Source organism: Caloenas nicobarica, chromosome Z, assembly GCF_036013445.1.
Source record: "Caloenas nicobarica isolate bCalNic1 chromosome Z, bCalNic1.hap1, whole genome shotgun sequence".
Lineage (NCBI taxonomy): Eukaryota > Metazoa > Chordata > Aves > Columbiformes > Columbidae > Caloenas > Caloenas nicobarica.
In genome coordinates this window covers 92,953,837-92,981,766 of record NC_088284.1, presented here as the reverse complement: position 1 = coordinate 92,981,766, position 27,930 = coordinate 92,953,837, and the positions used below count along the sequence as shown (strand labels likewise).

At 38.1% G+C, this 27,930-nt stretch overlaps 1 protein-coding gene across 4 annotated transcripts; it reads left to right on the top strand.

Moving 5' to 3' along the window:
- On the top strand, positions 1-27,909 carry ZNF326 (zinc finger protein 326). 4 transcript variants are annotated; one of them, XM_065656539.1, is made up of 13 exons: positions 1-131; positions 619-693; positions 7,645-7,771; positions 9,935-10,247; positions 12,912-13,110; positions 14,849-14,883; positions 15,807-15,894; positions 17,536-17,650; positions 18,988-19,135; positions 19,463-19,562; positions 20,933-21,063; positions 22,047-22,142; positions 27,193-27,909. In XM_065656539.1, exons 1-13 carry the CDS (start codon positions 116-118, stop codon positions 27,388-27,390), a joined length of 1,641 nt encoding a protein of 546 aa, XP_065512611.1. In that variant the 5' UTR covers positions 1-115; the 3' UTR covers positions 27,391-27,909. The 4 variants fall into 4 exon arrangements, with proteins under 4 accessions (XP_065512611.1, XP_065512609.1, XP_065512610.1 ...); XM_065656537.1 differs by having other exon boundaries at positions 9,842-10,247; XM_065656538.1 differs by lacking the exon at positions 619-693 and having other exon boundaries at positions 9,842-10,247.
- The last annotated feature ends 21 nt before the right edge of the window (positions 27,910-27,930 follow it).

Sequence of the window (27,930 nt, the reverse complement as noted above, 5' to 3'; positions counted from 1 at the left end):
CGCACGGCCGCGCACAGGTCCCGCCTCGCCTCGTTGTGGTGGAAGGCGCCATTGAGAGGAACCGGAGCCGCCTCCGCGTTGCCAGCCGTCCGGGGGAGCAGGGCCCGCCGCCGCCATGGATTACGGGGAAGGTGAGGGCGCACCCCCTGAGCAAGGGTCGGGCCCGGCCACCGCTGCCGCCGCGGGGCCCGGCCGCGTCTCAAAATGGCAGCGCGGCCGCTTTGTTCCGCACAGGACGGAGCTCCCCTCATCCACCTCCTCGTCCTCCTCTTCGCCGCCTCTCCCGGGCCGGGGGAGCCGCGGCCGGCGGCGGGAGGGCTGCGCGGGAGGAGGGCCCTCCCGGGGGGCGGCGCGGGCGGGCGGGCGGCGCGGGCGGGGCCGGCCCTCGGCGGGGCGAGGCGCCCGGGGGCGCGGGGCGAGCGGGGGGCGAGCGGGAGGCGGCGGGCGGGGGCGGCGCGGGCAGAGCCGGGGGGAGCTCGGGGCGAGCTCCGTGAGGGGGTCGTGTCAGGAGCCTGGAGATCCGGCAGGAGAGAGAGCCGCCTCGTGTGGCGGCTCCCTGCCTCTCCCCTCCAGCTCTCGCCAAGCACTAAGTCATTCTCACTGACCCATCCTCTCCAGCTGAAGACAGAGATTGGAGATTCCCAGATACCCCCATGCATTGTGGTGTGAACATGCCCAGTGGGTCAGTCTCAGGTATGAGCTATAAATACGTCTAACCTGTAAAAAGCGTTGGGGCTGAACAGTCAGTGTTGGCAAAAGCAAAAAAACAAATGGGTTATTAAAAGTGCGTAATGCGGGTTGACTGCACGTGTTGTTTTCTGGAGCAGTTATAAGTAGCTGGGAGCGAGACTCGATTTTCATCTTGGGCATGTCAACATGAACTCCTGCACGTTCCAAATCGAAATTGTGAGATCAAGGAGTGGGGATTGGGGGTTGCATAAACTTTTCATATGATGATGTTTTTTGCATAAATCAGTATTTTGTTTTCTTATGGACTGCTGTATTTGATTCTACCGCTTCTTTCAAAAAGAAAGAGGATGTTTCCCCCTCTTATATAGACATGGGAAGAACAGAATCTGAAACTGCTCGATTTTAATTTCTGTTATTTTTAAAATACCTTTACTTTTAAGAGTTTGGGAAGGAATATAGAAAGGATATAAAGTAAATGCGAAGGCTGACTCTTGTTTTTACACTATCAAAAATATCACGTAGACACAACAAAAAGGAATGCACGTATTTTTGTAAGAAGATGAAGAGTTCAGTAAGACTCAAGAAATGATTTGACATCTACTGCCAGCATGTAAGCAAGTACTAAAAGGATGTTAATATAAGAACTTTACCATAAACTGTACCCAAGCTTCATTTACAGATGTCACCTAATTAACAGTTAGCTTTTGGATCACTTGATAGTCTTGCTGGCTGTTATACAAAAGCGATGTGTTGAATTACAGGCGCATCTTTGATTTCAGTATAATTTTTGTGATATGTTCGTTGAGTCTTAGCTTTTTTTTGCCAATGGTGCTATTTTGCATTTATCTTTATTAATAGTAAAATAATTAAATTTAAGCTATGGCCCTCTTTTTTGATCTTCTATATTGATTCCTAATTAAATGTCCTTTAGATGTTTATTAGATAAGGTGGTTCTTGAGTAGCAGTTTAAATATCTTATTGTAACGTTCACTGTAGCCATTAACAGAACCTGCTTTTCTGAGGTTTGATGACAGTAGTATTAAAGTGAATCCAGGCTCATCCTATGGGAAGTAACCAATCGAATGTATGTTGTACAAATTAGATTGTTCCTTTCATGTACCTCTCAAATAATAATTTTCGTTGTGAAAATTAAGCTTTCTATTATTCATATTTATTAAACAAGTTTAATTATGATGTATGCAGCTTAAAACATTTAACATTAATGTTTATGCACTGTATGTACATTAGTAAGGCATGAATAGAGCTTTGTCTTACCCTGATTCTGCACAGTAGGCTAAAGGCTGTTTTGTAGGGGTCCAGCAGATGGCAACAGAGGATGGATGTTGAGAGTTTTCATCTTTCCGTGGTTTTCACTTGAGTTCTTGGCAGGGTTCTTCCTGTTGGAAACTTTTAGCCAATGTGAAGCACTTTTCACTGGATGGCTAGCGGCCACTGTAATTCCATCATTATCCCTTGCTCGTGACTTGGTTTGAGACAGAGGTGACATGGCCTGTAGAATAAATTATGTTAATAGTATTAACAGGATTATTAACAGAAGTATTAACTATTCATGTTAATATTTTATTTACTTCAACTGTTGTCCTTTTAATCTGGAAGAGGAAATGGCTTTTGCTGCAGTTTCTAAAATTTGTCTACTTTGTTGGATTGTTTCCTTGTTTTGCATGGAAGTCTGTGCTAAAACTTCTGCATCTAATGACAAGATTGTGATCTTACAGAAGGCATGGTGTTGTGAAAAATGTAATGTGCCTGGAAGAGTGTTGCTTACTCTTGCATAATGGATCCTTAAGCTTGTTGTAGTCATTGTGGATTCAGAATTTAAAATATAGGGATATTTAGCTTGTTGGAAGCTGTTACTTCTGTTTCTCTGTTGTTTAAAGGTTATTTTTATTTTACTGAAGGTTTTTTCATTTATTATTTATTACTGCACGATCTTTCTCTCATCTTCCTAGCCTTTTCATATCTTCCACTTAGAGAACACTATTGAAAATGATTTCGGTTTTTTTTGTGCTGCGAATATGATTTCAGTGTTCTCTGATCTTAAGCATTTTAATTTAAATTGAGTCCTTCGCACCAAGGGATTCCAAGTCTTACCTAGTACATGTTTAACTTCCTACTTCTCTTCCTAAGGAAAACTTGATTTTTCTTTATTTTGGAGCTATTTTAAATGGTGTCTCCACCAGATATCACTTTTTTCTTTTTCTTTTGTGTTTTTTTTTTTTTTTTAATAGTCTGAAGGAATACATACATAATAACATTTTAATTTGTAAGTTAGACTTGTGTCTTTTAGTGTCCCATTCTTTTTTATTTTGGAGGCAATACATTTTTTTCCCCTTTGAGATAACTTTTCTGCCTTTTCCCCTACCCCAATAGGCTCAAAGTGTAATCTAGAAATGAAAAGTGAGATGTTCTTTGCTATTCTATTTAGGTACTTTAGTTCAGCAGCTTATTTGTCCACACTGTAGTTATTCAAGAAGCTGCAGATATCAAATCCTGATTTATTCCTTCAACAAACTCTTTGTTTCAGATACTTTGTCAGTACCTTCATCACTTCAGAGATTTACTCTTTCATTTTTAAACTTCAGGAGCAAATATGAACCACTTATTTTTTTTCTACTGTTTTTCATTCTGTAGTGTTCATGGACACACAAATATAATATTTCTTCAAAGGTTTCTTTGATAAACAGTTACTATTTAAAGTTAAATGAAGCAGAAGTACTACACTTTGATTTTTCAGTTTGGGACGTGGCAGTACAATTCCTAGTGGTTTTTCTTTAGTGCTTAAGCACATGTTCTCTTAGCATGTGAAAGAATTTCAGATGTAGTTGGAATAGTTAGCATAGACAGGCAACTCCACAGGTATCTCCACCAATGGTGACAGCCAGAGCTAACACAACGGGCAACGCCCGGTATCAAAACAGGCTGGAGGATGAAGGGATTGAGAGCAGCCCTGCCAAGAAGGACTTGGGGGTACTGGTGGATCAAAGACTGGACATGAGCCGGCAATGTGCACTCGCAGCCCAGAAGGCCAGTCGTATCCTGGACTGCATGAAAAGGAGCGTGACCAGCAGGTCGAGGGATGTGATGCTGCCCCTCAGCTCTGCTCTGGTGAGACCCCACCTGGAATCCTGTGTCCAGCTCTGGAGCCCTCAGTACAGGAAAGACAAGGACCTGTTGGAGAGGGGCCAGAGGAGGCCACCAAGATGATCAGAGGGGCTGGAACAGCTCTGCTGTGAGGACAGGCTGAGAGAGTTGGGGTTGTTCAGCCTGGAGAAGAGAAGGCTCTGGGGAGACCTTATTGTGGCCTTTCAGTACTTAAAAGGGGCCTATAAGAAAGATGGGGACAGACTTTTTAGCAGGGCATGTTACAATATGACAAGGGGCGATGGTTTTAAACTAAAGGAGGGGAGATTCAGACTAGACACGAGGAAAGAATTTTCTACAATGAGGGTGGTGAAACACTGGCCCAGCTTGCCCAGAGTGTTGGTGGATGCCCCATCCCTGGAGACATTGAGGGCCGGGCTGGACGGGGCTCTGGGCAACCTGATCTGGGTGAAGATGTCCCTGATCATTGCAGGGGGGTTGGACTGGATGAGCTTTGAAAGTCCCTTCCAACCCAAACTATTCTATGAGCAGTGAATGGGGAGCAGGCTACAGGCAGATGCAGCTTTTTTTATGTTCTGTGTCCCTCTGTCTTGCTTTAGTTAGTAGAAGAAGAATTGAAAGTGTGAAAGAGGCCAGTACGAATGGATTTTGTTGTCTGTGATTGTGAGGTTTGCCAACTAATAAGTTATTTATCTTGAGACAGTAGTAATTAAAGCTGTGCAAGTGATTATTATTCAACTACTACATTCAGAAACTGAAATATTTTTATTTTAGTTCACCTGAATGAATATTTACTGGCTTTTTGTATGTTTTCCCCCTTTTTAGGATAAAGCTTACTTTGAAAACAGACTTTCGAAGAAAAGGTTAATGCCCAAAGAAATATTGCACTTATTATTTGACTGCAGTATCTTTGTCAAGCTTGGGGCATGAAGTGTAAAATCTGTAAATCTTCAGTAAAGTTTGCAGCTGACAAAACGACTGAACCAGGAGGCTAGTGACTGGAATGATAGGTTAACTGCTTGGCAATCTGGAACAGTTAATGAAATAGTTGGAAGGAGATCATAAGATCACTTTCATTAGGTCAGGTCAAAGACATGTTTGTCCTACCTCACCAATATCCTGTAGGTCACTGTCTGGTGATGTGGAAGGAGCAGTATAAGTACTCTGTCGATATCTTCATAGACCTTTGCTGGTTTGCTGCTTGCAAACTTTCTGAACCAGAGACGTAGTCATTGTGTTCAACATCCTTGAAATTTCTTGTCAGTGGATTTATCCAATTTCTTTCTTAAATCCGTGTAAGTTTCTAGTAACTTCATGTCACAGAGTAGTTCCAGGATTTAAGTATCTGCTCTGTGGAAAAGGATGCAATTAATTTTTTAGCTTGTTATTTTTAAGTTTCAATTCCTACCTCCAGTTTATTGTAGTAGAAAATTATGCAAGTGATCATCCCTCTTCACTTCTTTGTACCTTTTACATTCTCTGTTAAAGTTTTTCAAACATGAGTGTATTGTAACGTAGGTAAGTTCAGTGCAGAGAGTCTGAAAAGGATGAGTAAGTTGTTTACTGTAAGGGAGGAGGTGGTGATGCCCTCAAGTCAGTGATTTGAAGATTTAGGGACTGGCATAGCTCTACAGCAAATCTCCTGATGTTAGATAACATGAACTGTGGATAAGTAAGGAGAGTATTGAGCAGAAGTGGGTGTCAGAAGTTATCCTGTGATTGTAGAACTTATTTTAGTATTTACTTTCATACTAAAAACTTTAGACTAAAAATTTATTTCAAAACTATGTTTCAAACTATTTTTAGAAGAGTTAATTTGCATGTGAATGTGTTTGTTTTTCCCACTAGTGAACTTCTGGCATATGGACAACACTGGTCACTACTTACTACACTGTAACAGAATGGGGTTGCAGTGTCAGGAATCTCGACAGTATGTTGTGTTCTTCCTTGTTGAGTTATTTGATTCACTTCTTCAAGTCTTGAGCTAATTACCTTTGTGCCATCTCAGGGTCTGTAGATAATAGGGAGCAGGTGAAACTAAAGTAAATTATTGGATGCTTTCAGGTCAGATATTTCCGTTTTCAGAATGTCAGTGTCTTTCGATTAGATATACTGTATTTAAAAAAAATACCTTGGATCTGAGGTTGACCATGGGATCGTCTAACCTTCATTTCTGTGAAAGTGAGATTATTTTATTGACTACTTTACTCTTTTTACTGACCTGCATCTTTATGTAGGCAGTCTTGAGGGTTTTCCACAGGATTAGGTGGTAGATCATTCAGTCACACCAGAGAGGAATATTAGATGCTTCAATTAGAAGGCTCAGCCATTTCTAGAAAGAGTAACTTTTTGCAGTTTAAGTTGATGCTGTGTGGTGCTATGCAATTAGTATTTTGAAAAGCTTTTTTTCAGCTTTGCTGCCGAGTCTTTATTGTGTGTTCAGAATATGGAAAGGTGCAGTGTGAATTCCCTGTCCAAAGTGTTTTTTTTTTTCAGAAATATCCTCTTTAATTTTTTAGAAAGTACCTGTGATCATTAAAAGAAAAAAAAATCAGCAGGAGATATTAATTTGTTGGAGTGTATTCAGGCATGCAAAGAACATCTGTATAAAAGTGATATAGTCAGCTCAATACCATTTGCAGAATTCTTATTGACAGATGTAAGAAAGTAAGTTACAATGGCTGCCTGGTTCTAACAAAGAAACAGGTACAAACAGGAAATAATATATATGCTTATTTTCATCACCAGAGCTATTTTCATTAATTGATATGCACACGGAATTACTATTTAAACCGAAAAGTTTCTTAGAACTTCAAGTGAGCTTATTGTCCTGTTATCCTTCTGCAAAGTAAATGGTTTACACTTGAAGATTTTGAAATGAGTAAAATACTCCCTCCTGTCAGAGTGGACAAGTCTTTGAGTGGTTATGGTTTTATTTTTCTTGTGTTCACTGTGTTTTCCTTCTCTATGTTAACCTTTTCTGTGAGTCTTGACTTGCCAAGCTTCCTTTGTATGACCCAAAAGTTACTGTTGGTTGGTACCCAGAAGCAGTTTTGGTCACTAGGATGCCAGTGAAGTGCAAGTGGTCTGCTATAGGAACACAGGGGATCACGCTCCCTATGCAGATCTATGACACTGTTTTACTGCTTTGACTTTGACTAGTTATTTAACCAGAACTCTTGCATAGGAGTTCCAATGTTGAGGAAGAAGTTGGTTCTTTTGCCAGGCTTCATTACAAGATATAAAGATGTCATGAAGTGACATCAGTTCAGCTATAAAATACCAGCATCTTAATGCAGTTGGTGAACTGCTGCAACTTCAGTGATTTGGGTGGATTTTGGCTTGTGCTAGATTGGAGAAAATTCTGATGTTTGACTGTGGCCTACATACAGAGTCTGCACTGCAGCATGACAGCCCGTAACCCTGACCCAAGGTCTGTGTCAGTGTGAATGGAGGTTTCTTGTGGTGTTGGATAGAGAAAGCAGATGCTTGTGAGTTGTGTGTATTATTAAAGGGAGGGAAGTGGTCTTAATTCTCCACTAACTTCTGACATATTCTACATTGGGCTTCTCCATTTAATTCTGTTAATCTAACTTGCGTCTGAATTCCAGCTGATGAAACAAATAATCCACTACTGGGAAAAAAATATGAACTTGATTTCAGTTAAGAGGTGCTTGGGTGATGACAAAGGCACTGGTTTGCAACTGACAGTTTTGTATTTTGTTTGTAAGCGCTGTGGCAAGGAGGAAACTTTTTACTTAAGAATTTAAGCTAGATTACTTAATAAGGCTTCTTGTTTGCTTTATAAACATTTTTCTGCTCTTTTTTTAGACATGGACCGTGATTATGGGCATGGAGGCTATGGTGGCCCACGATCCATGGACTCTTACCTTAACCAATCCTATGGGATGGAGAGCCATGGAGGTGGAGGCGGAGGAGGTGGTGGTGGTGGTAACAGGTAAAATAATCCTTCAGTTGTCCCAAGAATTGATCAAATCTGATTTAAGTTTAAATCGTTCTGTCTTCTAACTTAAGTGTTCCTGAGGCATGTTGTTATGATTTTGTATGAACGCTTTCGTTCTGAGTCTTCGTGTTTGATAAATACTGGCAAATACTAAACCGTAAGAGCTAGATTCTTGTAATAATCAGCATTTTAGTGGAAAAGTTTGACAGTGAAACAATGCGTCTTTGAAGGAAAATGGGAAGTTTTATTTTTTGGTAATGGTTTGCAATTTGTAGCTGATTGGCCTGACATACCATTTCTGACATAGGAGACTAGACCTAACTGGTTTGGTGCCTTAGACTGAATCTATCAACATTCCGTTTTCAAGGAACATTTAGGGTATGTGTTCTTTGGTTTGAATGTGCAGTGCTCAAATGCTCTTGGTATCGAATCTGAAAGTCATGTCCAGATTATTTCATTGGCAGGTACTGATTACACTCATAACTGTGTGCATGTTCTGGGCTGCTTTGTAAGATGGATTGGTCTAAAAATAAAAATACTGATGCAGTGGTCTTAAAGTTGTGTATTTAATGCTGGGATACTATTACTGTTGCTCTTTCAGATAAAAACAGTAGCGAGCAGCTGATTTGATTTAGGTCTTAATATCGTATTCAAAGAAGCATGCTTTTCAGAGTAGTGATTCTATCTTGGAGGAAATAAAACGTGAAGAAAACTTAAATAATCTGATGGTTTTCTTGTGTGCGCCCTTGAATTCTTATCTGGCTGCAGCCAGAGTTTTGTATGATTCTTGTCTGTAGTCACTGTGGTGCCACTGGGCAAAGGACAGTACTAAGTAGGGAGACAGGAGAAGCGTTGTGTTTTGCTGTTCTGTTAAACAGTTAAGTATACTTTGTTTAAAGATGATGGTTAAGATTGACTTAAAAGTCTCAGTAGAGAATCAGGAATGAGCTGTACCTACCATATAGTAATCTGCATATGATTGAGGTTGAATGACTACTTGAACACCGAAATGTCTCTTGCCATATAACGTTAATATTGTGCATGGGTTCTTTCTGTAGATTATGTAATTTTCTGTGTAGCTTTGGGTCTTCTGAGACTTAAATTTTAAAAAGAAGCCATTCAGTTTAGTACAGATACAGTTAGTTAGTAATTTGAGTCTGTTCTAGTTTATATTTTATCAGTCAAGGAGTTGTCTTTCCCAGCTCCTGCTGAATCACCCTGTTATAACTCTGCAGGGACACTAATGTGTTTCCTTTCCAAGTGGTCACAAATATTGATGATTTCTATCCTGACACCCTCTTCCTTCCCTTATCACCCCCCTCCCTCCCCCAAGCAAACTCTTGATAGATAAGTAAAGATTCCAGCTCCTTGTTACTCTACTCTGAAATTCCAAGGACTGTTTTTGTGTCCACTGTGCATGCGTTGGGATAGACTTACAAAATCCTGAATTGCTAGACTTAATGGTCTGCAAGTGAAAGATGGATACACTGAAGACCATGAACTCTTTTGATTGGGAGACTGAATTTTGCAGGGAAGAAAATTTCCAAAAAGTACAAGTATAAATGGAAGAGCACGTGTATTTTTTGTTTAAAATTAGAACTGTGGGGTGTTTAATATTCGCAACTGTACCACTAAAAAAATTTTTCTTCATAGTTCACAACTAAGTCACCTTTTAACTGCTGTTTAAGTGTTAGAATATGAGGGCATGATTTTGAAGAAAGGAGAGTTTGACTAGCCTATAAATGTCTGCAGGTGATTATTTTTGTGAGACTAGGGCTGGGCTCTAGTAATGTTTTAGTAAATGTTGCTGAAAATTTAAGTAAACAAAGTTCAGGCATACTGAACTTTAGAATTGTTTGTAGCAAAAATGGCTCAGATAGCTTTCTATCTGGTCATGGCGTGTTTGCCCAGCCCTAATCAAGACGAAACGATAACACAACTGTACGGACCAGTATAGTAATAAATTGATTTTTAGTTGATAAATGTCAACTGATAACTTGTCTTTTGAAATGTATAACATTAGTAAGCTTACTTTTTTTTCTCCTCACTGTGCAACTTTTCCAGGTTTGGACCTTATGAGTCTTACGACTCCGGGTCTTCTCTGGGTGGGCGAGATCTGTACAGATCTGGCTATGGTTATAATGAACCCGAACAAAGCCGCTTCGGAGGTAGTTATGGTGGTCGATTTGACAACTCCTACCGGAATAGCCTTGACTCTTTCGGAGGTAGAAACCAGGGCGGGTCTAGCTGGGAAGCACCTTACTCCCGTTCAAAATTGAGGCCTGGGTTTATGGAGGACAGAGGAAGAGAGAGTTACTCTTCCTACAGCAGTTTTTCTTCACCCCATATGAAGCCTGCACCTGTAGGCTCTCGGGGGAGAGGAACGCCTGCTTATCCTGAAAGTGGATTTGGAAGCAGAAACTATGATGCTTTTGGAGGACCATCAACAGGCAGAGGCCGAGGCCGAGGAGTAAGTACAGAATCTTTTCAGATTCTTTTCACTAGACACTCTTTTAAACCCTTTCAAGACCACTGCTTTAAAATGAATGCACTGTGCAGTACAGTGTGGGGTTTTTTGTCCAAGCAAGCTATCATGTTTGACAATGTTGTTTGCCCCCTTGAAGCTGTCTTCAAGCAGAACCCTGTTCCCCCCTTCTGTTGAAAGTAATGAGTAATAGACTAGTTGATAAGGTTTGTTAAATCTCTCCTTTTGTTTGAAAGGTGAAGATAAAAGTAATAGGTTTGGTCTAAAAGGGATTAAAAGGACTTGCATTTTTCCTTGTAAACACTAGCATCTTTGCTGCTGGTGGGGAAATTCTTGACTATTGCGAAAGTTTAATTCAAAGCCTTTTGAAGTTTTGAGTAGGTTAAAGGTGCAATGTATAAGCAAAAAATAAAACGCAGGTTGTGAATACTGGAGTAGTTCTTGCTTCCTGTAAAGGTTTAGCTAATTTGTTAATATATTGAACACATGCTTTATCAAACATCAAGTCTTTTGAACTTAATTCTTACTCTGACTTGGGTATTGGAAGGGTGATGTGGAGGAATTGGCAAAGGTGGGTGGTTAGCAGTTACAGTGACTTTTTCAAAATTAAAGCATGATTAAAGGGGCATCATCAACTTGAAATCAGTTCCTTTCACAGAACTGAGATTAATTTCCAGATAGTGTGCCTAGTCCTGTTACTTGTATTAATTTTGTTTTGAAGACTTAACGTTCTAACTCCTTTTCAGTGGATTTGTTTCCAGTGTAGGATGCAAAAACTTATGTCCAAGAAGCAGCAAGATTAACTGCATAAGAAATAGTGGATCACAGTTGGGAGAAGTGATGCTTGATGTTAGATGAGCTAGGGGAAAAAAAATACAACAGAAGAGAATAAAAAAAAAAGTCCTGACAGAAGTATTAAGTTTAAGTTGATGGTGTCCCTTTATCTTGCTTTTGTAATCCCAATTCTGGTTGTTTTTTTTAAGCACAAAGAGTTCAGTGAACACTTTTCTGCCTGTGCCTCTAGGTGTAGCTTTTAAAATTCTTAAGCGTGCCATATTTCTTTGGGAAGCAATTCTTTAATATTAAAGCATACAACTTGTTTGTAACTTGAAGTGTAGAGAGATTATTTTTAACTAGGTCTTTTAAATGCCTAATTGTGTGGTCGTTTTGTCTCAGCTTTCTTGAGTACTGTAGTTGCCATATTCAAATTTTAGCTCAGATTTGCACATGGCTGCTAGCTAGCATGTAGCATGGTATGAGAAATAGATTCTAATCTTTGTTTCTCTGCTTGTGAAGCTGAAAGTGTGAGGTTCTTAAGCTTGGATGCCATCCTTTCAGAAGTCATTTAGATCTGAAAGTTTCGTGCAGAGTTACAACCAAGTAGCCTTATTTCTTTTTTTGTTTTGCTTTTGAAATTTATCTTTTTAGTCTTTTATATAATAAAGGAGAATGTGAACGCTAACTACTTACCATATGTAAAATGCATTGCACCTTTAATAGATAGACTATCTGTTTAAAAAAAAAAAGTACTTGAAGTTGTCCAAATGCATACTTCATGTCAAATTTGTATGTGTAGAGTATAAATGTACATGTTAGGTAGTTCTGTAACTATCTCAACTAAATAAATTAACATGGAGATCTTGTGCATGGACTTCTGATTAGGAAAAGTGCCTGTTTTGGTACATCCTGACTGTCATTTAAAATTTGCTTTAAAAAAAGAGAAGTCATACTTTTCGCAAAGTATATTGAAGTTATTTTTATGTTCTTCTAACTTTGATAGCATAATACTAATTCTCTTCTCATGGCAATACAAATATTTCTGCTTATCCAAGTCACCCATCCAGTCAGTGGGCTCTCTTCTGCCCTTTATAAATCAAATAGTTGAGTTAATATTAAGAAGTATGTTAGCACTTTTGAAAATATTGCAGCTACCTAAATTCTCCCTCTTCAGATTACTCATTTATTCCGTGCCTTCAGAGAGGTAACTTTCATAAACAAGCGTCCACAAGTGACTTTATAGTATTTTAGAAATAATGGAAAGGTTTAGTCTTTCAACTGAAGTTTCATTCCTATTGCTGCCATGTTTTTGTATCACGTCCTCCAGACCCACCTTTTTAATTCTGAATTTATTGAATTCAGTGGAGAGAAAAGTACAAGAAAGAATGAGTTTCCTTCAATTAATTGCTGTTCCAGGCTGGACAACCTTCTGTATTCAGTTTTCAAATCACTGCTAATCATTTGGCATAAAGAAACTGCCATTTTTTAAATGACTGCTGGCTAAAGTGTCAAAAGCTGGGTTGGTTATCTCTGTGTTTTTCCCAGAGGGAGAAGTCCTTCATTATCTAGAGAATCTGAAGAGAGGAGCCAGGATGTTAGGCTGAGATGTGAGCTCTCATAGACATGTTAATTATCTGGACAATGGTTCTGAATAAGCAGAAACATAGCTTATATATATGTATTCATTCCACTGGACAAACGCCCACAAAGCCATTGCAAAACACAACATCAAACTGAGAGCTTAAATTTCCCCTGCATTTTGCTATAGAATGCAGATTTTACTTAATTCTTCGTTTTATTGTACCAAGTAATGTTTTTATTTCTACTGATTTCATATATTAATACCTTTCTATTGATTTCACAAATTTTCAGCATATGGGAGACTTTGGAGGAATGCACAGACCTGGAATTGTTGTTGACTATCATAACAAACCCAGTCCTGCAGCAGCAGCTGCAAGAGGAATAAAAAGAAAAATGATACCACAGCCGTATAACAAACCTGGTGGAACATTTATCAAGAAACCCAAAATGACAAAACCTATTTTGAAGCTGACCCAGAAAAAATCACCTAGTAAGTAACAAGTGCCAAAATTCTTAAAGGTAAAATTACTTTTTTTTCCAATTCATTAGGAATTATTTAGTCTTAATATTAAGAAAGAGAGCTATATGTGCTGATTTGGAATTCATTTTCTACCTTTGGAGTACTCCACAACAGGTTTAAGGAATTTATTCTTCTAGCTCTTCTACTGCAAAGATAATTTGCTGAATGAAATAGAACATTTTGATGTGTTTAAATATGTCTGTTGAAGACTATTGCATTCAGGCTTTATAATGATACTTCCTGGAGGCAAATTTTCACCACTGAAAATAATTTCAGATCTCAGGTTGTCTTAAGTGATGATGCCTCACCAGTATTAAAATGTGCCATTGCATGAGCTGGGCCCTGCTGTCCACATACTTGGATGGGTATAAACAGTAGTGCATCAACTGCAGTGAAGCTAAAATAAAGGCATAGGGTGTGGTTGAAGAGGAGAGGGAAAGGGAGGCAAACTGAGAAAACAGTGGAAACTGTTACAGAATAATTTATGAAAGGCAGAGAGAGATTGTTTCTTCTTGTAAGTAAAATTCTATAATAAAGAGAAGAACTGGAAATATAAATTGCAAAATATTAGTGGTGCTTGGTTTGTCTTGGCTTCCCTAAAGATGCCCTACAATTCTAATAATTTTGATACTACAGGCAAAGCTGGAGAAGAAGTTCACTAATGAGGTTTGAGTAAATCCCTTGCTTTGAGGGATGTAAATTTGAGTATTAAATATTATGAACAGGGTGTACAGCAGTCATACTTTAGGGTTTCTTTGTGCTTGTATTTTCCTCAGTAATTTGCCTCTGCAGTGTTTTATATTGTTTTTTTATGTTGTTTGTTTTCAAATCACACCTGAAAAAAGTTGGCAAGGTAAATAGACAGGCTTGGCAAAAACTTCCACGTGAAAATTTTATTTTTTATTTTGTGATTCTAGTTAAAAGGAACAGTTTTATAATACACAGTAGTTTAACTTCAAGAGTACTCTAAAAAAAATCAGACTCTGGGTGTATAGAACACTTTCCTCTGCCTTTTGTATAGGGAACATTATTGCTGGACTTGCCAACTGTGGTGTGATGAAATGGTCTGTAAAATACACATCCAGGTGTATCAAAGCTGCTGCTCTTTCAGTACTTTCTGCAGGTTCCTCTTTTCTACACTGCTTTCAGACAGAGCACTTCTTGTTTGTTATCTGTTCCCCCTCACTGATTTCCACAATTTAAGGACCAGTGTACTATATAATACTGAAGTTACTTTAAGAAGTGGAGTAGATGGTGCCTACTAGAATGCAATTTTAACCAGCCTGTCCTGTGGCTCTGAGATTGGGGAGGCAGAAACTGTTGGGTGGCTTAAAACAATTTTCTGCTCTAAGCAATATCATGTAGTTGAAAAGTAAAAAGTGGGTAACAACTAAGAGAAAATGGGATGCAATCGGTGTATATATAATATATTATATAATATATAATATATGTATGAAAAGATATCTCAAAATGAGATTGTCCTTCAGTCTTGACGTTTTTGTTTTGTGGAGTTAGACATAGGTGATCATATGCTCAAGAGTAACTGATTTTACATTTAGTATTATTACTAAAGTACAATAAATTGTAGATTTATACTGTCCTAGCCTCATAACAAGCTGAATTTTTCCTAAATTCTTTTTGCCTTAAAATGAATTGTCAGTGACAGCATTTTTGCATTATTTATTTCTTTCTCATTTTATGTTTACAGACATGAAGTCATCTTTCCAGGATTCTACTATAGAGGTAAAGATTCCCAGAACTGGAAAATGTTTGTGATTCTTTCAGAAGTTTGTACAGTATACCATAAGATGAATAATTGTTAAGCTAGAGTTGTAAAAATTAAACACTTAACTATATATGTTTTTCTAAACTTTTTTTTCCTTCACCTTATCTGAATCTGTCTTATTTTGGTGTCAGTCTGGTTTTGAGTGAAAGATATGTCATGCAGATAGCCTGGAAAATGAATTTTAAAGTGTATTTCTAGGCCCTACCTATTATTGTAATACACAGAGAGCTGTCCTATGGACACTGTTCATGTTGTCATAGGTAGTCAGCTTGAATTCATACACCTGCCACCTGCTTGGGTGGCTTGAGAAATTTAGTAATCCCCGTGCCATTTTGCACTTAACAGCAGTGAAGAAGAATGGATAAGACATAGGACACACCTAGGAGAGAGGGTAAATAGAAAAAGAACCTCTGTTAACAGGTGTTCTCTGATAGGGTACAAAGATTAGTTCCTACCTACAGAAAGATCAGTTGCAACTGTATTTAAGAATGTGGTTAGTGAGCTAAGCCTGTATATATGTCTTGGTTCTGTGTTGAAAGACTGGAATGTTATTTTTCTTCTTTTTGAGTGGAGGTGTTAGTATAACATATTCTCAACTAAGTACTTAAAAGTCTGAATTAGAAGTCAGAATATTTATGTAGAAGACAATGAGAATTTTGTGAACTAACTCACGAAGACTTCAAGGCATTAAGGCGTGCTTGAAGTGTTTGTACACAGAGTCTAACTAGACTCAATTTGCTTTCCTCAATTGTCATATCTGGTAAAAATAGCAAGGAACAGATTATTGGAAATAATTGTCAGTCTTTTTTTTTTAGGTTTAGAATGGCATTGTTTTGTGGGGGTTTTTTTCTTACAAAATTTATGGATTTGACTTTATTAGGAAATTGAAGTGGACACAAGTGGTGCAGTTGTCATATATGAAGACTTTACTAGAGATGCTTACGATCTTGGATATCAGACTTTTGGAGGTAAGTTGGTTTCCTTTGTCAGATAGGGTATTGTAGGTATTGTTTTTGTGTGACTGTGGGTGAATAGATTTAGTAAGCCTGTATGTATGACCTCTAATTGTTATTGAGTAGCATGACTTTTTTTAAGGAGTTTGTAAGACCATGGAGGACATGATAATTTGTAGCATCCATCCATCACTTGTTTTATTCTTTACATGCTTATTGTCTCTGCCTTTCTGATCATGGTTCTATATTGTTGTTGTTGACTTATTTTAATTTCGTGAAATTAATGCAAGTGGTCTTCTCTACTTACTGACATTTGATTGCTTAAATTATGTTTATCCCACCAGTTCCTCACCTATATCCTGTTATTTATACCACTAGCTGATCAACCTCACCCTTAAATCCTAGGTGGGTCACTTTTTAAAAGTGGATTTAGTTAACTCAGAGAGCTGCTCTCAAGAACACAGGATCTACTTCATGTGCAGGCTTAATGAAACAGGTTAATGATTAGTTTACACAAAATCAGTTAAAGTGTATGTTAACTATAGTGATTTCAAGCACATACACAAAGAAATCCACTGTTAAGGCTGAAACTATCTTTAGTCCTCTTTCCCTTGTGTGCTGCCCTGTTGCATAATATGTTGGTAAGGAGAGCTGGAAATTTTGCAGCCAGCTGATTAGAGTTGCAGAGGAAAACTAAGTGTTTCTCTTTTTCCTGCTCTAAAACTACTCATTGAATAATATTCTAGTTGTTTGCCTTTGTAGGCTTTTAAAGCAGACATAGGAAAGGCAAACATAAGTACACTTAATCAAAAAGTCAGTGTCCTTAGAAGTCTTTAATTGTTGCAAGACAAATTTCTAGTCATTTATTTATTTGCATTCTTTCTTACATGCCAGGTGATAATTAAATGAAGTTATTATTTGAAGGTTTGGTTGGATTTTTTGGGAGGGGTGGGCAAGGGGGTTTGGTTTTAGTTTGTGGTTTTTTCTCTCTTCTTTTTTTTTCTCGGGGGGTGTGTGTGTAGTGTCCCTCCAGCTGGCTTTTTCTTCACTGTTTTAATTCTTCAGCTGAAAATATTTGAAACATTTTTCTGTGAAATCAGGCGGAGTCTAGTGGGGAAAAATAAGTTTCTGAAGTTCAGGTTGGGTACCATACCTTAATGAAACACTGCTGTGTGTCCTTTATGAGAACTTTTGCTTTTGGAAACTGCCTTCTGAGCAGAAGAGAATGGCTTTAGGTGATTTCTTCTTATCTAAGAAGATTATAGCAGTGGCGCTCTAAAACCATGGAGAGTTATAAATAATGTGTTTCTCCTCATGACCCCCAAATAGCCTTTCCTGGTCACTTACTTGAAGAGGCCTTTAATAACTAGGCAGAACAAGGCGGAGTTTGGTTTAACTCTGAATATCCTTACTTTTATGAGTGGAATCTAAAGTGTAATGCCTGAACTACTAAGTTTGCATTGTTGGAAGCAGGTGTTTGAATTAGTTGACTTTAGAGGAAAAACAAAGCAAAACTCCTATGGCATTTTAAATCAAGCTTTTGAAACACTTTGGTATAGGGTCTTTCTATGCATTTTGAGGACAAATACCTTCTTTGTTGTTGTTTTGTTTTTGTTTTGAACATAACATTTCAAAAAACCTCTTCTGTATGTTAAGATGGCAAAGGAGAAGTTAAAAGTGAGGAAGAAGAAAAGCGGCGAATTGAGGCCAGAAGAGAGAAGCAAAGGCGTAGAAGGGAAAAAAACAGTGAAAAATATGGTGATGGATACAGGTTTGTGCTGTAACTTTTATCTTGTGCGCAATGTTTTTTTTCCCTTTATCCTGCTGTAAGATTGTCTTCTTTCCTGAAAAGACCCCTGAGGACTAATTTTTAGGTAAATAAAAAATGAGCAAAAAGCCCACCCTCTGCCACCCACCAAACCCCTCACCTCCAAAACAAAACCGAAAAACTAACCCAAACAAACAGAAAACCAAACCACCACCACCAAACCCGAAAACAAAACCCCTAAACCCAGCCCCAAAATCCTGTGGCTTAGAAGATGTTTCACTGGACCTCTGCAGTATCAGAAAATACACAATTTTCTAACACCTAACAGCCAGTCCCAGCAAGTAGCATCTGGTCCCACAGCTGATCCTGGAGAGAGAAAAGAGAGGAAAAAGGCAGAGAGGAAAGCCCAAAGGCCTCTGCAGGATGGCAAAAGGCCGGGCTAAATGTCCCGACCAAACTCCCCTGGCTCGATAGCAAGAGAAAGTGGAAGAGCAAACCAGAAGGCCCCACTCTTAAATCTGGAGGATGACACTAATGGGATGGAATACTCTCATTGATCAGTCTGGGTGTGAGTCAAGCTCTGCCCCATCCATGCCCCGCTTCCTCGATGCCTCACACCTGTAAGCAGGGAGCTCAGACTGTCCTTGGCTCTCAGACCAGAGCAATTAAAAACATTAGCTCTGTGCTAGGGTGTTATCTGCTTGTTCTCAAACTAAGTCCAAATAATGAGCATGCTAGCTATGAAAAAGAAAGATTTCATGAAGAAAATTAACCCATTTTTAGTCAAACCAGCACACACAGCCAAGCAGGCTACTGGCTGGCACTGTACAAAACTGTTCTATGTCAGTGCAGTATATGGTGACAGCATCAGTGCCTTTTCCTCCTCATACTGAGGGAGCCATATTTCCTTACAAAAAGTTATATAGTTTTATATGGAAAATGAGCTTTAAATGAATGCTTTTGACTATTTGTAGTTTGGTAATCATGGACTGGGTTGGCTATGAGAAGTACTACACACAGTGACAACAGATGGCTGTGATAAATACACTCACAGAATAATGTGGCTTTTAAATGGCTGGCTTCTGATTTCAGCGGTTTTCATCTTCTGCATTGATAATTCATTACTCTGAGACTGGCCTGGTTTATATTTGGTTCTTGCAGCAGTTACCCTTCATAATGGTAAAATACTGGATTTTTTTTTTCTTTTTCACTTAGGCTTTTTTGAAAAGCACTTTTGCCATTCCTTTGCTGATTAAGTTTGTCATGTCCTCATAGCTTTGAGGAGAGAGGGAAGAATGGTTCTTTAATAGTAATATTATTTGATGTATTTCTCTTGACAGAATGGCCTTTACTTGCTCATTTTGCAAATTTCGAACATTTGAAGAAAAAGAAATTGAGGCACATCTGGAGAGTGCAGCTCACCAGGAAACATTGGATCATATCCAGAAACAAACCAAATTTGACAAAGTAGTGATGGAATTTCTTCATGTGAGACAACTTTTTTGATTTATATAATATTTCTACATAAGAATGTAGTTACAATTTACCACTTATCTTCAAAATATACTTAATTTATCATTATTCGTTTTGCAGATGACATTTGGCACAGCACATTACTAAAAATTGAAGCAAATTCAGTCTGTGAAATAGTGTTACTTTTATAATTAAAAGTAATATCCTAAAAAGGAACAGCAATTAATTGCTATTTATTACAGAGCTAGTCTGAGTAGTATTTTAAGTGTAGGTTACTACTGGATTATAAATGATTGTATATCAGGTGTGTTTCATTTTTTTTTTTTTTCTGATGCTCTGTAGGAGTGTATGGTGAATAAATTCAAGAAGACAGCTATGCGTAAGCAACAGACAAATAACCAAGCAGAAAATGCTCAAGCTGCTGAAAAAGATATAATGGAAGGTGAGTAATGCTTTTAGTGTGAAAGTGCATACTGTGGAGCTCTGCTTGTCCTTTTCTCCTTTCATTCTTCTTTGAAATCAATAAAATGTTTGGATTAAAATGATTAGTTTTCACATGTTTTCTGTACCTAGTTGGGATTCCTTGCTTTATTTCTGATATAATGTGGAATGTAGGCACAGTGGGAGATAGGAAAACTTACTTATATTTGCTATCCAGGTAGCCTTGTCAGAAAATAAGATGACATTGTGCTAGGTACTTGTCAAACAGAAGTATGTGGGTTTTGTCACAGTCTTATTCAGTATAATGCATGAGTAGTGGCCACAGGTGGATGCAGATAGATGGAAAGAGAGCACGTAATAAGGGAGTAAGGTGATAATGGTCAAATATGATGTCAAGGAGCTGGTTAATATAAGTGAGATAGTTGCTGTGGTTTTGAGGGACACTGACAAAAGGAGGAATTTGAGTGCTTCCTTGGCTACACAAGTTACCTCTTGGCCCGATGATTTTTTTTTTTTTTTTTTTTTTTTTTGGCTGCTCTACAGGCAGTTTTCTGCAGCAGTTTGTGTGTCCCTGCCTTGTTGTGTCATGTCCTTCCCCTTTATCCTTTGCTTGAGGGCTTTCAAAAGATGCGCTAGAGCCAGAGGGGAGATCTTTCGAATACCTTTATTTAGGGCAATAACTATTTTAATATTACCTTAATTCAAATTTAAATGCTAAAAGCTACTTAAAGACAGTTATAGTCAACATCTTAACAATCTTGCAAATTCTTTTTGTGTATTATACTTTCCTTAAGTACTGGAGGGCGTGTTTGCCTTTACAATCAGAATGTTCTGTTGGCAAGCTAATAGTTAAAATTGCAAGAGGGATTGGATCCTGCGCTGCTTCCTGGTGGTGAGGGCAGGCAAGGAAATAAACAGTTGTTCTTATGAAGGGTAAAGTAAAGCCGACTGCTTTGGTGAAGCTTTGTTTGCTTGTTGTATCAAATGTACATTAAGCATATTAGTTACTGTTTACTTTAAATAGGTCACATTTTTGTACATTAAATGGTTCAATTTGATTTTTTTAAAATCATTTTTATTTCCCTCTATTTAGGCAGGAAGGTGTTAATATGTTACGACCTCAGACAGCAAAACATAATTACCTGGGTCTCATAGTGTGTGGAAAGGAATATCCAAGTGAAAAGCTTCCTCCAACATTGCCTTCAGCCTAGTTTTGATGTCTGAATTTCAGTGAATATGCCCCTCTGGTTCAGTATGACGTGTTTAACAACTGAGAGCCCTAATTTTCTGTTATGAAATAACCAATCCCCTCTTTTACTTCCCTGGAGTAACACATTTTGTGTGAATGAGTTGTTGCATCTTCTTTGGCAGGGGTTACTGCTGATGACCATATGATGAAAGTTGAGACTGTTCACTGCAGTGCTTGCAGTGTCTATGTTCCAGCCTTACACAGTTCTGTTCAGCAGCACTTAAAGTCTCCTGATCACGCAAAAGGAAAACAAGTAAGATATTGCATATTAATTTAAAAATAACAAAGGGTAAGCATAGTCAATAGTAGGTGGGAAGTGTTGCGGTACATGGTGCAGGTAATTTCTAAGGTTTTTTTGGTATTGCTTGTTCTCTATAAAGCTAGAATGTCCTTGTTACACTTTGTAGACATATGTCGCATGAAGCAGCCAGTGCTTAAGCACTCCCAGTTAATGAAATGTTAGTGTGCTTAATAGCTGACAGTACTAAGTCCTGAGAAGGTTACTAGCAATGACTGTTTTATGGGAATTTTTATTACTGCCATGAAGTGGTGAAAAGATTTTGTTATTCAGATTGCAAAATGGAGTACATACGTTTCCAGCATGTTTTTGCTTGGCTGTCGTATTTTTAATTTGATGAAAAGTGAGAGCAGTTTAGAATCAGCAGTAGCATGGTATTGGTCCCTGTTACAATTTATAATGATACATTTTAAGGTTGGTAGAAAGATTGAAAGAGTAGCATGAGTGGAAAAAAAAATCACAGTTGCCACAAGTAAGCAAGATTGCCAAAGTAATGTTTTGTTTAGGTATATAGCTCCTGTGATTATAGAATATCATAGAATGGTTTGGGCTGGGAGGGACCTTTTAAAGGTCGTCTAGTCCAACCCCTCTGCCATGAGCAGGGACATCTTCAACAATATTTTCGGCTGGGATGGAAAAGCATGCATGTTATCTCTATATGAGAACAGGTAGCTGTGGTTGTAGACAGATGCGTAGTTGTAGTTCATTATATAAGCAAGATGTGAATATACCTTTTCATCACGCTAAAGCAACAAACTCACAAACATTCCCAGACTTAATTGAGCTTACTATGTGGTTTAGACTTAAATGCCAAGAATGAGCATTTCATGCTGCAGTATGTTCATTATTTTCTTTACAGGAACTGATGATGAGTTCAAATTTGTGTGACAGTTGTAATAGGTATATGATAGTTATTCAGTGTAAAATTTGTTTTCTAGGCCTACAGAGAACAAATAAAAAGGGAGAGTGTTCTTACTGCCACCAGTATCTTGAATAATCCTATAGTCAAGGCACGGTATGAGCTCTATGTGAAGGTAAGATGCAAATGGAAAAAAAAAAGTAATTGCAATGTTTGCTATGTCACTATTTCCTCCATGCTGATGGAGGTAAACTTCAGTGCGTTATCATCTGTTTCTGCCTCCTAGGTACTCATAGATTGAATATACTTTTAATGTATTTTGCCAGTCTCACATAACTTTGACTGCAGAAAAAATTACCACCTTCAAATTTACCAGCTTTTGGTTTACCATTTTATATTGAGTCAATTTTAAATTAGATGCTCTTATTAAAAAAAAAAAATATCCAGCTTTAGGAAAGCATCAGCAGTGTCTTTATATGTCATACTAACTGCAGAGCACAAAACACTTAAAAGAATGTCTTTACATTTAGAAGCAAAGGCTCCAGCGCGTGGCTTTGTACTAAAGTACAGTACACACACTGCTTAGCTCCTTTATTCCATAGAATTTCTAGCATTCATGGCAACATACAAAAAAATGAAAGCTTACAACAGTTGTTGTCATGATTAGAGAATTTAAAAGTTATGGCAGCCTATGTTGCAAATATGTGGCCTGAGAAATATATGTGAATTCATTTTAGCAAAACGTGCTTTTTTTTTTGCTTTTTTTTTTTCTTTTGGGCCAGTGAGGTGACTTTTTCTCTAGTACCATTGTTAGCTGTTTCTGGTAGTTGCTTTTAATGGGTTTATAATATTGCCTGTGCCCAAACAATATACTTTTTCAGACAAAGCAAGATTGCGTTGCAGAAATATGACAAGGTGTGAGCCAATGCAGAAGTTAATTGTGATTTTTAAAATGTCAGATTAGTAATGTCCTGCAAAATTACACATGGTTGGGTGTGTGACTCAGATTCAGACAACTGTTCTGTAGATGTTAAGAAAAGGTACCACAGCCTGGAGTATCTATGTGTATTTCAAGCCGTCTCCTCTGGTGTTTCTTATGTCCGGGTGTGCGTTGTCCCGTACAGCCACCTAGTGGGGGACTGGTAAAAGGGGGAATAGAAATGTGCCATTCATCAGCTGCAAAACTGAGAAGGATAAAATTTGCAAGATTGTCTTCAGAAGGAGATCACTGACATTTTCAGACTACCTAGCACTAGTATTTCCTGGGCTGGATTGAACTTAATGCACTTTCAGCAGCATCTGCTCAGTGAGATATATCTGGCTTCTGGTTTTACAGATCCCTCTTGTCCTTATCCAGATGTATAACCAACTGCAGACTGAAGGAGTCCCGTTTTTTCATACTACATGTGATGAATCAGAGCCTGTGATGCATGCATTTGGTGCCTGCAGTCTTCCAGGAGATAAGGAAATCCTTGTTCCAACCAAAAGTGGCTTGCTTGGAGATGCAGGGCATGCTGGCTTGGGGAAACACCCCTGAACACCCCACAATCACAAAACCCAAAACCCCAAACAAACCAACAAAAACCCAAAACCCAACATTGTTTTGGAAAGTGTTGTCTGTCCTGCATATATGGCATGGAAGAATGAAATTTGGAGCAGGGAAGACCTGTGAGGATGTTGCGTAGATTTGTATGAAGTCGCAAAGGCAGGTCATCAACATCACAGATGCCTTTGACAAAAGGAGAACAAAATTGCAGGTCGGCAACTCATGTGGTGTGGGTTTTTTTTTTTTTTAATGCATCCCTGTTGATACAGTTTGACGTGAGCAAAAAAGATTTTTTTTTTTTTTCTTTTCTATTACACTGCTGGATTCCTCTGTGCATATTGGGGAGTTTGTTCTTTTAATGTGTGGCCTAGAAGAGGTGCATATCCCAAATGAATTAGGGAAGTTCTTTTTCTGTTGAGGCCAGTACTTTCCTTTTAATCTCTTGTTTGATATCTTCATCATAGATATTTTAATCAAAGAACCTTGAAAGTATTGTTACTTACCTTGGCCATTCTTTTAAAGAGCCCTCTGTTTCCCCAGTGTTGGTCTTGTGTAGTAGGACCCTTTTATGTTTCCAATATGCTCTTCATATGATTTTTTTATAGTTCTTCCTTTCTCCTTATTCTCCTATGTCCACATTGTAAAGAGGGGGAGAAGGGGAGAAATCCACCACAATCTACCTGCTGGCCACTCTGAAACAATAATCTTGGAAGTTTTGTGAACCTGTAGCAAGTTCCTTTATAATAAGGAGGAAAAAAAGACCATCTTGTTTCTCAACAAGTAATCAACTTTTCGTCTGAAGTTATGACTAGCTCTAATTTTGGACTGCTTAGAATGATGTCTTTGATTAAAACCTGCTTGGATATTGCTCAGGAGCAGTGTCATAGAGGTTGACATTTTCTGTCACTGTGTCCCAGGACTTCTTGATCATGTATATTAGTGAAGGCATTCTAAAGTTTACTAGTTAGGTAGGCAGACTTTGTCATCTTTTGGGTCAGGTTTGTGAGACCTGTTATAAATAGAGTGGTTTCTGGGGACATCCTATTCCCGAAGCTTGGGTTATAAATACCAATTCACAGTCTTAAACTTTCTCTGCAGTTTAAATATTCTAGAGACAAGGAACCCAAAGAATGCATCTCTTGGGAATAAACTACTTATCTGCTGGTGTTTTTATGCTCTGAAGTCATCATAGAGTCTTTCTGCAGCAGCTCAGTGGTGTGCCTATGTGCTTGTTTTCTGGGTTTTTTTGTTTTGTTTTGTTTTTAAAGCCATCTGGGAACATGGGACCAGTGTGGCTGTCAAAATCAACTAGCATCAAAAGTGGCTCTGCATGCTGTGCTGGATGCCTCTGATGCTACAACACTGGGAAAGAGTACAGTCGTTAGGATCTTCCCCTTGAGGGCAGTAACTTTTTCCTTAGTTTCAGAACCTGAAAAGTGCATTTTATTCTGAAAAAACAGTTGGGGGAAGCAACTTCTTTTTCTTCTTATTGTATAGAGATTTCAGCCAGAAGTAGTGTGCTGAATCCAGTTCTGCTAGGTTGGCCAAGAGCGACGTGCTGTCTGCACAGGAGTGAAGTGTAACAATTTTCTGTAGCTTGTCCCCAAGTCAGGAACAGTCAGGAGTTGCCTACAGGAGGGTGAAGGTAGTCCTTGTAGACAGACATTCTTTAGTGACCATTCATCATTACGCCTAGCCTAGACTTGGAAGGATTTTAATCTTTCCTTTTGTTTCAGACGCATAAAAAGGGTTTCTGATATCCTTGTGAATCATTTACAGAGAAAGGCCACCTTTTGTTTTCTTTTGTGGGGAAACAATGCTCACTATTAGGCCATATGAAATTCTTAGTATACCTGTCTTCCCTCTGTAATGTCTACTGATGAGCATGTATTTGAAGCGAACCAGGTGGAGTATTCTTAACTCGGTAATTAACTTATTTCTGTCTGTCTTTGGAAATCCTTGCTCCTATACCCAAATGTGATTGAAAAGATTTGGCTGAACCTAAGGAAAATGGCACTAGAATCTTTGCAGTCAGGAGGTCTTTCACACTGCTGTCCAAAAAGATGAGTAGAATTTTGGGGAAGTTGTACTAATCCTTGTTTGGTTAAGGTTTGGAAGCTCAGTCTTTTTATTTCACAATGCTTTCCATTGATGTTGTAATTGAATTGGTTTGGGCACTTGCTTTTCTGTATGTTTTTTCCATGAAACAGTTTACTGAGATTGAAATACCAAGATATTTACTATGCTGGACACTTACCTGTTCAGTGAAATACTCCCTGGTGTTCTGTAGCCCTGTGGTACCTAACAGTAATAGTAGATCCTCTAAAAGTGGCCTGAGTTTTATCTGAGATGGGAGAAGTTAGATACCAGCTTTCTATGTACTTCACCCTTGTGTATGAGAATCTACTTCTAAAACAGACAAAGCTTAATATCTTAAAGAAGCTTACATACTACTTTATTAAAGGAGTTGATATGTGGCAGCATATGATATGTGGCAGAGTTGATTGGGCTCAACAGAGGTGAGGTGGTAAGTGCTATAGGCTGACCGTTGCAAACTATGTGCATAAAATTATCCTGGGACTTGGAATAACATGGTCTCAAAGAACTCTACTTTCTTTGGGTTACTCTTTAAATCTGAATTTATGATTTTTCTTGATTCTAGTATAACAAGGAAGCCAAATTTTTGATAAGTGGTATTTGCTAAATGTTCTTAGAGCTTTCTATTTTTTCAGTGATTTGTGGACCACTTGGAAAACCCTACCAGAAAAATGTAACTGAAGTAAAAATATTTAAGCAAAAAAGGACAAGGGACCACGTACTCAATTTTTCTTTTGGATCGTCTTTTAAATAATATTCTTGAAATTCGAATCCTAGTGTAGTTAATGATTGGTGTCATATGTTCAGATCAGTCTAGTTCTGTCAGATGTTTGAATGTCAAAGGAGCTTTAGCAAAAAAACTCCTAATACTTCATGTAGTTATTCTTCATTGTTTATTGACTGTTCATAGTTCTTAAATAGCTGAAACAAGTGAAAGCTGAGGTATGTCTTGTACTGAGTTATTGTATGAAATAGAGAAAATGTGAAACTAGAATGCCAACAAAATACTGTTGAGAAATCTACTTAATCTTTCTGGATCAGCAAAGGAATTAATTTCAAGCTGGTCAATGTAATTAATTCTAGATTTCTTTTTAATTTACTGAAGAGTTTACCTTTTTGATAGAATTTTTCAGAGTAAATAAAGACTGCAAATAAGGAAAAGCAGAATGAAACTGTTCAGATTTGGTTTTAATTGGGAAGAAAGAAGCAGCAGCTGTCTTTTTAAATAAAAACATGTTGAAACTTAAACATGTAATTTAATTTACTGAATGTTGAACTGAAGTTTGGATGTAGCATCATTTGGCTTTTTTCTCAGTGCCTTTTCTCCTTTCATTGAATGAAACAGTTTATTTGGATCCCAGTTTCCGGTGTGCATAAAAACAAAGTGTAGCTAATTTTAAGTCTGTTTTGATTTTCTTAAAGAAAAGATAGAAGGGCAACAAACCCAAACTATTAAAAAGCTGTATAAAATACCATAGCATTTTTTAGTGGCTGCCATTTTCATGCACTGAAATTAGGAGTATTATTTTATTTTATGTTTGAAATAAATATCAAAATGTTTGTTTGCCATCTTCTGCTTCAGGGTGAAAATCCTTTTGAAATTAATGATCAGGCTCAGGAGCAGCAGACGGAAGAAGAGGACAAAGCCGATGAGCCAGTTGAGGGTGAGGAAGAAGAGGAGGAGGAGGAGGAAGAAGAAGCAGCAGCAGCAGCAGCAGAAGAAGCAGAAGAAACTGAAGAACAAACTGACTTCACTTTAGACCACACTGAAGATAACTAAGTGCAAGAAAATGAAAATATGTTGAGGGGGCAAAACAGCTTTTTATTTCTGCTCTAAAGCGGCTAAGACTTCTTAATAGTCTGAAATGAAGTTGTTGAAGATTCCCCACCGTATGCATGCATTCCATTCCGTGGAGACCTTGTTTATATAATTCCTCCGTGTTTCTGATTTTGTTTAAAATGAAATTAAGACTATTTTAGTTGAGCTTTTTATAGCAAAGTGACTGTTAAAGCTGATTAAAACATTGTGTTGTATATTTTTTTAAGCATCCTATTTTTCTGGTGTGTGTATTGAAAGTTGAATATAATAATTTTTGGTCTAATCAGTTGAAAAGAGGTGGGACTGTGGGGTAAATATATTAAATGCTGTATGGCATAAGCTTATATTTACCTCTTAGTACAGAATGAATTTCAAAAATTGTGCTGTTGAGTGTGGCTGTTTTGGGGACTGCATTGCACTCTGTATAATAGAGTATGTGTTATTATATGCCTTGTAGCTTTTTGTGATAAGATGTACCAGTTTGTAGCAATAAAACACTTA

What these genes read in the sequence shown, in the direction of transcription:
- ZNF326 (XM_065656537.1), top strand. An exon ending in GGTGGTGGTGGTGGTAACAG is followed by an intron (nt 7,772 to 9,841) that starts GTAAAATAATCC and finishes CAACTTTTCCAG; the next exon opens with GTTTGGACCTTATGAGTCTT. An exon ending in TGGATATCAGACTTTTGGAG is followed by an intron (nt 15,895 to 17,535) that starts GTAAGTTGGTTT and finishes CTGTATGTTAAG; the next exon opens with ATGGCAAAGGAGAAGTTAAA.